We start from the raw sequence: 10,159 nt of genomic DNA on the forward strand, positions 1-10,159 counted from the left end.
GGGGGGTGCGATAGATGGAGCTTTTGTCCTTGGGTACTCATGTCCCAGGAGAAATTTGATAGTCAGCCTGTCACCGAGGCCATTGGGAGTCAGATTAGATAATCGTGATTTTGTTTTTCTTCAGGCAGACAGGTTTTTTTCTTCAGCCTTGAGTCCATCTGGGCGTTCTGGTTCCGAAAAAGCCTAATTGTGGAATTAAGTTTCACTGATCCATGCTATGAGTCTCCTTCAAGGTCGAACCCACCACGCTGACGAGTCCCAGAAGCCGCAGGTGGTCTGCGATTCTCAATCGCCTCCACCTTACGGTTAAGCTCATAGACCAGACGATTTAAAGTTCCCACAGCGAGTACCAGACCTTCACACTGACTCGGGAGCTTTTCCATGGCCAAAACTGCTGCCTATGTCTTCTTCAAAAGTCGATAAAACAGAGCCCCGCCGATGCCAAAATCAGAGTCCCTGCTGTCATAAGTCCAAATATGTAAACGTCTTCAACATCTTCTTGAGACAGAACAGAGAGGCACATCATCTTCCACACTCCCCACGAATCCATGACGTACCCCACAGCGTGAGTCTCAGCTGGACATGCCGGTTCCCCAGGACCTTGTCGCTTTGATGAAAAAATCTTATCAATAGAGTTGAACGCCCACGATACCAAATCCATAATCTTCTTAATTTATGTTCGGGAGATGAGACCCAGGCGCTTCAGACACACAGAGAGCAGAGCAGGAGGAAGGAAAAAAAACGGGGGAGGAGAAAACAGAAGCTGCCACCTCGATCAGAGCCTGGGAGGAAAGTGAAAGGAAAGTTTTGAATGTGAAGCTGGAAGTAGGAGATCTGCAGTCACACACCTGCCTGTGCCTGATCTTTGGCATGATGTCATCAGGTCAGGATGATCAGATGTTATAGGCCTGTGCTTGGGTAGGTCCTTGACGGTTTTTTTTTTGTTTGTTTTTTTTAATACTTGCATGACCCATATATAAAAAAACATAAATAAACAGGCAAGTTGCAAAAATACACTCGGAATTTTGCATTAGGAAAGATTTACCCTAATTAACCTTAATCTATAGCGGTTTGGACTTTAATTGAGTCATTATTCTGCATTAGAAATAACTTTTTTTAATTATAACACCCCACTGACATACTGTTCGTAAGTGGCAGAATAAAAACCTTATCAAGGCATAAAAAAATAGCAACATAGGCTTGTGAAAGCATAAAAAAATGTTTTGACTGAGTGTTTCTTAGACTGTACAGTGGTCTCCAGCTTAAAAATGTGTTTTCACTGCAATGCTTGTGTACTATTTTAAACTAAATATGGAATTTAAGTGTAATTAAAATCATTGCAACCTTCCTTTGTTCCACACAGGAAACACCGGCAAAGGAAGTACTGATGCCTTCATGAACACCGAATATACTGGTTTTTATTAGTGGGGAGGCGGGGAAACAAGATTGTGTGTTAAACTGCTTTGTAAACTGGCGTTAATTTTTAATCATTCTAACCTGTTTTTGTGCTACGAACCTTTTTAACTAAATAAACTTAAGCTAAGCTGTCTCTTTCATGAAATAGGTAAATTTGACTTTAAGCTGTTACGGCAGTGCCAAAGTAGCGATCTGTGTCTTAGCTTTAGCTCTGTACTTGAAAGCAACTCGTGACTACATCCGGGCCACAACTACATCCGGGGCATTTTGCGGTTCACACGTTGGTTCGGCTCCTAGATGACTTTGCCGCATGAAGACGAACGGCTACTTTGGGGTTGACGGCTTCTTTTGACTGTGGAGATGGTAAAATTATTTCTACAAGCGCAATAACTTATACTTTATGTTCTAAGCAGCGTTGTACGTTTTTTATCAAGTTCAAATGAGCTACTGAAAGCGACTTCGCTAATGCTAACTAGTTTGGCTAACGCTCGGAAGAAAGGCTGACAGGACAGGTGGTGGAGGTTCTGCTAAATTTAGCTGTAAAACCATCTGCTAAGTTTCATTCATTCAGCAGAGGCTTTGAACACGTGTCTAAATTTGGTTAACTTCAAGGTCTGATGTCTGCTAGTCTTTCTTTGTAAGACAGTCGTGGTTAAAGCTAACGTATATCTATCTTTTTCTCCGGCAGGCGCTGATGGGGATTCAGCTGGTGGTCAGCCTGCTGACTGCCAGCGTCATGCAAAGGATGGCTCCACACTGCTCATTTGCACGCTGGCTCCTCTGCAACGGCAGGTAATACAATCTTATTACTTTTATACATTGTGCACACAGTCTGCCGTGGACTGGTTACGTATGAGGCCGTTGTTTCCAGTTTGTACAGGTTCAAACACCCTTCAGAGGGAGAACTGTGTGCCTTGGCAGGAAAGCAGATGCCCAAACAAAACAGGAGAGACCGGTAAGAAGAGCCTGTTTTTGCTCATTTACCATTTTTATTTCATCTAGCCTGAATTCTTATTTTGAGCTTGTTCATAAGTAGAAAGTTGGCAAGCACGCTTATAGCTTTATATTTTTAATTTGAGTGGCTGCAGATCTGTCTTAAACGTCTACCTAAACAAGATTTCTTCAACAGCAGTTTTATTGTTTTCATGTCTCTGTTCATAGAAGACAGAATGGAGAGAACAAGCCTCTGACGGTGCCCAAAGACATTGACCTTCACCTGGAGAAAGCTCCTGTCAACATGATGGATGCACTTGGTAAAACAATTTAACGTAATAAGTCCATGAAGCTTTGCAAGCATGTATAATGCCCTAAGATCGAGTACGTAGACTTAAGCTTAATTACCTATTTATAAAATAAGTAAGTAATGAGCTGATATTTAATTAGCATATTTCATTACAAAAAACTCTTCTAAACATTTTTTTGTTTCTTTCTATTCCAAGTGCTGCGTTTTTTCTTGGAGTACCAGTGGTTTGTGGATTTTGCGGTCTATGCAACAGGTGTCTTCCTGTTCACCGAGTGTTACTACAGCATGGTGGACGCCAGCAAAGAGATCAATATTGGAGCCATTTGGTGTGTCCTGATAGTTCTCTTTGGTCTGTATCCTTCAGCTGTAAAATAACTTGTAACAGACATGTCTGTAGTCATTTGTAATTGTAGTAATATATAATAATTGTAGCAGAGGCATTTTAAAGCTTTTTTTTTTTTTGTTTAGTTCCAGTAAATTAATTTTACCACTACAGTATCAGGAGTAACAACCTCCACACTTTCAACACATATCAGAACAGATATGTTCTCACTGACATCTGCCCACCCACTCCCAAAGCAGAACAGCCCATTATTGCCACAACTGCAATCAGATTTTGTAGTTTGGTCTTAGCCCCTTCAATCTGCAAGTGTAACTGTACAATTTTCTGAATAAAAAAAAAAATATATATATATTTTTACATTTTTTTAAAAGAGCTGCATTCTTCAAAGACCAAATATTAATTTTTTAGGGATTTTTTTTTATAAACAAGAGGCTTCAGTGGTCATTTTGACCCACAAGCAACAGGAGAGTTTAAAAGATTTTAAAGTGAAATTATTTATTGAAACTTGGTTTTAATGTGGCTCCCACAATACATTTAGAATGTGGCTTATTTTAAGATAAGTGACAGACTTTAAGAGACTTTAATTTCTTGCATATCTTTACATTTCACAATTTTTAAAAGTATAACACTTGATTGAATTTGATGAGGATGCAAAATGCACTTTTTGAAAGTGTATATGATAAAGAACATGTTTACGATCAACAATGGAGTGCCTTAAAATGTTAAAATGCATCGGTAAATAACTTGAAAGTGCTTGAGTTTAACTTTAGGGAAAAGTGCAAGAACTCCACTTATATCCAACAATGTTCAGTCAGGTCATCTGTTTGTTTTTGTTTTTTTGCTGAGACATTTCTCAGAACTCTACTTATAATGGTGCAATATGTGCTTATTATCTTGTTTCAGGCAGTTTGAGTTTTAGCGAGTTTGTAAATATAACATGTATATCAGGTAATATAATTTTTGTAATTAATTTATATGAGCCTCAAATGAGAGATTTTTGCTAAAATAACTAAAACCTTTTTTTTATTGCTTGGATTCAATGTCAGGATTTGCAGTTTTCCCTTAAATCTTGTTGGTTGAATTCCTTTAATCCACAACCTTCAGAAAGACTCTTCACACTTTGATGAGCCACTACTTTCGATCTGAGGAGGGAGGTGAGCGTTCGGTGTGCCTCGCCTTCGGCTTTCTATCTCTGCTGGTGGCCATGTTGGTTCTGGTGGTCAGGGAGGACTACCTAGAATTTGGCCTTGAGCCTGGTTTTTCCAGCCTATTTGATAATTTGGAGATCTTTGCCAAACAGCAGGGCTATGCTGACTGGTCGTAAGTGTCTTAATTTTCAAACTGAAACTTAAATACTGGAAGAATGTCTGGTTTTTGAAGTGTTTTCTATATCTTGTTGTATCTATAAACCCTTACTAGAAGCAGCCGTGCTGACAGTGGTGTTATTTATCGTTTCTGCATGTATTGATATCAGAATCCCTGTGACAAAGCTGACAGTGAAGCTCAGCCTGGCTGCCGTCTGTGCATATATTGGAGCCCTCCTGGCCTTCCCTGGACTGCGCTTGGCTCAAACTCATCTAGATGCTGTGCAGATGAACTCAGACCGCCCGCTCATCCAGTAAGTAGTCCCTGTGCTGGTATAACCAGACTTTAACCATGCTTATCTCTCACTGACGCCTCTTAACGTGTCTTAGCAGGATTTTGCTGCACATGAGTTTCTTATCTCCAATCCTTGTGTTGGTTCTCTGGGTGAAGCCCATTGCTAGGGACTTCCTGGCCAAAGCACCTATGGGAAAAACTTCAGTTACACTGTGAGTGGGTATACATAATTTCTGATTTTTATTCATAAGAAGTAAGCTATATTAAGAGTAAAAAATAAACTGCATTCAAGAATAAGCTGATCTTTTGTAACCTCCCTTTTGCAGAGTGTCCAGTGCAGCGTTTGATGGTATGCGTTTGTGGATCGTTGTGGCGCTGTGTGTGCTGCGGCTGGCGCTGACCCGTTACCACCTGCAGGCCTACCTCAACCTGGCTCAGAAGTGGGTGGAGCAGATGAAGAAGGAGGCGGGAAGAATTGCTGCCATTGACATCCAGAGGAAGGTCAGAAACACTTACAATGCAGCAAGATTTATTTTTCTGTCCTCCATTAAAATAACAAACATTTCACATTTCAACAAGATTTTTTTGTTTTGTTTTTATTTAAACATAAAAAAAATAAATAAATTGAGTACAATTTCCATTTTATCTTTCAGGTTACACGTGTGTTTTGTTATCTGACAGTAGTCACTCTTCAGTATCTGGTTCCAATTCTGCTCATCCTCTTCTCCACTCTGTCACTCAAGGCACTTGGTATGAACAACACAGCCTCTCTCCTCACGATCATTTTGTTTCATCGTCTCATTCACACATTTCAGCCTTTCCTTTATAGACTTACCATAAAATATTGGCTTGATACTTTAGGAAATGAGCGTGTTCAGTTTCTCTGCCAAGAACAACATTTAAAATGTTGGTTTTATTACAAATTGGGTCATGTTGAGGAGACAGTCGGCCTAAATTAGCAATAGGTCTTAAAGTAGAAAGCTGCAACTTGATGTCACACTGTTTTTGAACAAAAGTCATCAGTTTAGGTCCTTTTAGATTTGCTAAATATAAATATCACAATTTCTCATTAGTCACTTATCAAATCTGATTAAATTGAAGTAATTCAAAGTAGCTTAGGTTTAGAATTACCATAACTTTAAAAGTTGAATTTAAGTTGTATTTTTTTTTTCAGCGTTTTAAAATGTTTCAAAACAATAGAAATAGGAGCATATATCAGTATGTAGAATAATTCGATTTTTAAATAAATGTGAGAAAAAATATTACCAATGCTAAGATTAGCAGGTGTCGACATAAGGACATTTTTTAGGTTGTCCAGTGGACAAAATCTGGTTGTCAGCAAAAAATTTTGGTTGTCAAAAAGCAAAAAAATAATCTTAAGAAAAATATAATTTGATAAGTATCTTACAAATTTTACTATATACAATCGTTCTCAGTCAACTATCTTGTGGACTTCTTGGAATTTCCAAGCTACGTGGCAGGAGCTGCTCGAGTGAAACTTCTTCGTCCTCATCCTCTTCCTCCTCATCAGACTTTACAAGAGAGTTACTCACAGCAGCAGAAATAAACATTTTGACTGAATTAATTTTTTTTTTACACCTAGAGGATGATCATACTTGATCATTTATTGAATTATGTTTATCACAGTACAGTTAAATATAATCAAGTTCGTCTCATTCAAACAGCAACACCATTTTTAAACACAGCGTAGAATTGAATTTTCACATATTTGTGATAAGCTGCAAACACCTGGAACTGAGTCTCTCACAGGCTAGGGAGCTTCTTAAGTTTGGGGGGAAATTAAAAAACAGAGACGACACTTTTTTTTAATAATCTGTGACATACAAATCATTCATCTTTTAGTGTTAGTGTTTACGTATAAGAACTAAAGCAGCACCATAAGAAACACAGACTGAGGGCACTCCCGCAGCGGTGCTCTCTCTTGGACCTGGAGTTCAGTCACGTGCTGCGCAAGTTGTACAGGTCTATGTGATGACAACGGTGCTCAGAACACATGAACATTTAATTTATAGTTAGATTTTAAATACAAAAGTCCTGAGAAGGTTGGGGTGCGGTGCGGGAGGGGGTGCAGGTAACGATGCATCAGTTCTGGTATTTCCCCCCAGCTGCTGTGGATTGGTTCCATACGAACACATTTAATATGCAGTTTAATAATTAATTACCTCATCACCTTTGGTTAGGGTAGCTAGGTGTCCTCCTTGGAAAATAGTCCAGGAAACACTGATTGGTGCTCTCACCTGCATTTTTTTCTCTTAAGTTAGAAACACTGATCCACCCACTGTATAACAGACAGCACAACCCGCTCTGCTCTGATTGGGTCAAGCTTTGGGTCTGGTTCTGTTTATTTGTTGAAAGCACCATTAGCAAGGAGGAGGGGGAGAGGCGACTAGCATTTCCTTACGGGCCAACTCCGACACGTAAAATAAATTTGAAGCTGAGTTTTGGAAAAATCTGTAAGACTTTCTCTGTAGTCATGAAAAAATGGGGGAAATCTGTGTAATTTACGGACTGTCCGTAAGACTCGACATGCATGTGCTAAGCGGGTCATCCAGTGACATAGCTTCACTGACCAATCAGTGGCTGCTGTCTGCTTACATCAAAGTCGTCACCTCGGAGCAGTTCACTTTAAACCACGAACAAGATGATCCCATGAACTGGGCTGAGTGGGGGTGGGTACTGACAGTGGGCAGGCCCTTAATTAGTGTGGTGCAGAACCGATGAGACCGTGGCAAAGTGCCAGATGTGTTAAACATTTTGCTCCAACTCTTCTCAGTGGAATCTAACATGCTTTGGTTTCTTGCAGGAGGCTTCTCCTGGGGTGTAGCTACTGACGAGATCCCTGGGATGACACCAGCACTGGTGATGCCCACAGCAGCTCCTGTGCCGCTTGATGGTCTCGATGAGGATGAGGAAGGAGTGGAAGACATGGAGGAGGACATCCAGGCCACAGTTGCTCATCTGTTAGAGATGTTCACAGCACTGCGGTCTGTCCTTACTCCCCTTTTCTTCCGCGGTTTGTTTGCCTTCCTCACCTGGTGGGTGGCTGCCTGTCAAGTGATTAGCTCTCTGTTTGGGATTTATTTCCATCAGTACTTAATGCAGAACTGAGGAAATCTGAACACTATAAGTCTGTATTTGCTGTTCAACCTAATTGATGTTTACAGACTATAGAAGACATTTCATGAAATTACAGACAGTTCTTGTTGTAAATGAGTTTGATTATTACTGGACTCATTTGCTTTGTTGACCAGCAGACTACTGGCATCAGACAAATGTACACAAACTGGGGTCGCTTATCACAAAGCAACTTCAATGTTTTCCACCTGCTACTGTTTTTGTTTTCTTTGCTTTAAGTTCGTTTATACAGAAAAATATGACGGAGCAACAGCAACATTTTTTTTTAAAGCATCCCTGACTTTTTTTCACATGCTCCATAACAGCAGAGAGCTCGATACCTAACTGAAACAAAGGTGTTACGCTGTGATGTCCTGATGGTAAAACCAGTCCAGAGCTGGTAAAATATAGTAATAGTTCTCTGTTTAGTGTAATCTAACTTTTTGTAGGCGACTACGCTGAGTTTGCAGTCAAAACAGAATTACACAGCACTGTGGATTTCTGTTTTGAAGAGATTTTGTGAAATGCCCAGAAATATTTCACTTCAGTTTATTCATATAGCGCCAAGTCACAACAGAAGTCATCTCAGGGCTCTGAACAAATACATTCATATACATAAAAGTTCAATTAGTGACATCCCATTAAGAAACTGGTCCAGATGACTTGATTTAACATTTGTCATTAGTAACATTATTTCTCTAAGATATGGTCGGGTAGCCAACAGTCATATTAGTCAATTTCAGTCACTTTATCAAATTTGATTTCATTTGATCGAAGTGTTTCTGGGATTCTTTGCTTAGGCTTTGCTGCTTGATGACTTGTGTGAGGTCTAATTGTGAATTTGAACACAGCCATTTCCTAAATGGATGCACCTACAACTCCAGCCAGTTGGAGGCGCTACAGTACAGAGCTCAAGATGCAGTTGCTAAAATTTATCCTTGTTTTGTCTCTTAAATTTTAGTTTTAGAAAAGTCATGCTATAGTTTTATATGGGATTTGGTTAACGGATAAGTGGCATTAAAAACAAAACCTTTTAAACAAAAACCATAAATATAATATAATAAAGGTCAACATTTGTAGCCTACACATGTATAATAAAATATATACGAGATCTGCAGTTGCATAACAGACAAGTTCTCTTGACCTGAGGCTACATGACATGTGTTTTCACACATTTCAGTTTTTACATCGATTTGTTTTAATGAAAGATTTATAAAACCTAATGCCTCAATTTCAATAGAAAACACTGCTCTGATTTTTTTTTGTATTTTTTTTTTTTGTATAATTTGTCAGAGCTGTAACTTATTTTCTGTTGCTCATCAACAGGTATGTTGTAGTTAGAAGGGTAAATGAAGTAGCTGTAGAAAATTAATCAACTACATGTAATTATAGAAATTAGAACGCTTGCTTTTTAAAATCATTTTCAGCATGTTTTCTTTTCTCTAGTGATTTTTATTTTTTACTCATTTAAATAAAAAATTTAGTTTGAATGAGGAACCTAAGACCTCAAGAAAATGAATTAGCTGAAAGAGATGCAGTAAGGGCTGGTAAGAAAATATCCATTTGTAATTTATTAGTACAAAGTTGTTGGGCTGCATTGTTTGCATTTTCTTTGTGTAGTGATAAATATTGTTAAATATTTGTAAACTGAATAGCGTGCACCATTCTGTATGTTATGTTGATTTACTGCAGCTGATAGTCAGAATCACGTTTGAAAAGCCCAGTTATTTTACTCTGCAGGCCCAACCTCAGCTTCTTTATAGGAATATTCTCTGCAGTATCTCATGCTCTTATTATATATCAGTGTTATCTGCAGCGTTCACAACAGATAACAGTTATTGCTGCATTTCTAGTATTTATTAGTTAGTACCTGTGCAGATTTTGATGCTTCCTGCTCGAGTTGGAAGGAATATGTTATATTTTGTGAGAGGGACTTTGATTCCCTTGAAAAACCGATTTAAGAGTGCTATTTTTCCTTAATCTTATGTAGTGGAGTTTAGACCGAGTAGATGAAAGTGTATGACCTGTGTGTGTGTGTGCGTGCGCGTGTGTGTGTGGGTGTGGGGGGTGTTGGGAAGCTAAACACTGAAGATTTGTTGCTTTTTATCCGAAGTGCCTGAGAGCTCAGGGTCTGAGTCACTGTTAAATTCCTCTTCCCTCGTTCATCTGAATTTATAAAATCATTATATAGCTTAAACCTATTTTTCTTATGTGAAAAACGAATGTTCCTTTCAAACACTACCTGCCGCAACATTTCTAGGTTGCAGCGTTTTAATTAGCTCACTGATTTGTTTAGTTTTTAGTTGATTTTAATAACCAGTTATGTACAGATTGGTTATTCAATATTTATGTATCATACGTAGTTAGAAGTCATCACTTGCATCGTAATAAAGTTGCTGTTTTGACTGTTTATTTGTCTTCTG

General features: G+C 38.8%; 1 protein-coding gene across 1 annotated transcript; it reads left to right on the forward strand.

Moving 5' to 3' along the window:
- Window positions 1–1,681: 1,681 nt before the first annotated feature.
- On the forward strand, window positions 1,682–7,813 carry tmem161a (transmembrane protein 161A). Its single transcript, XM_037674807.1, has 11 exons — window positions 1,682–1,779; window positions 2,105–2,208; window positions 2,288–2,371; window positions 2,578–2,669; window positions 2,856–3,012; window positions 4,107–4,322; window positions 4,477–4,620; window positions 4,700–4,813; window positions 4,928–5,102; window positions 5,255–5,351; window positions 7,426–7,813. The coding sequence occupies exons 1-11, from the start codon at window positions 1,777–1,779 to the stop codon at window positions 7,728–7,730; spliced, it is 1,491 nt and encodes a 496-aa protein (XP_037530735.1). The 5' UTR covers window positions 1,682–1,776; the 3' UTR covers window positions 7,731–7,813.
- Window positions 7,814–10,159: the final 2,346 nt, after the last annotated feature.

Source organism: Nematolebias whitei, chromosome 3 (assembly GCF_014905685.2).
Source record: "Nematolebias whitei isolate Nwh7 chromosome 3, NemWhi1, whole genome shotgun sequence".
NCBI lineage: Eukaryota > Metazoa > Chordata > Actinopteri > Cyprinodontiformes > Rivulidae > Nematolebias > Nematolebias whitei.

Coding starts and splice junctions, on each gene's coding strand:
- tmem161a (XM_037674807.1), top strand. Junction 2,209..2,287: donor TGGCTCCTCTGCAACGGCAG/GTAATACAATCT, acceptor CGTTGTTTCCAG/TTTGTACAGGTTCAAACACC. Junction 4,621..4,699: donor TCAGACCGCCCGCTCATCCA/GTAAGTAGTCCC, acceptor GTGTCTTAGCAG/GATTTTGCTGCACATGAGTT.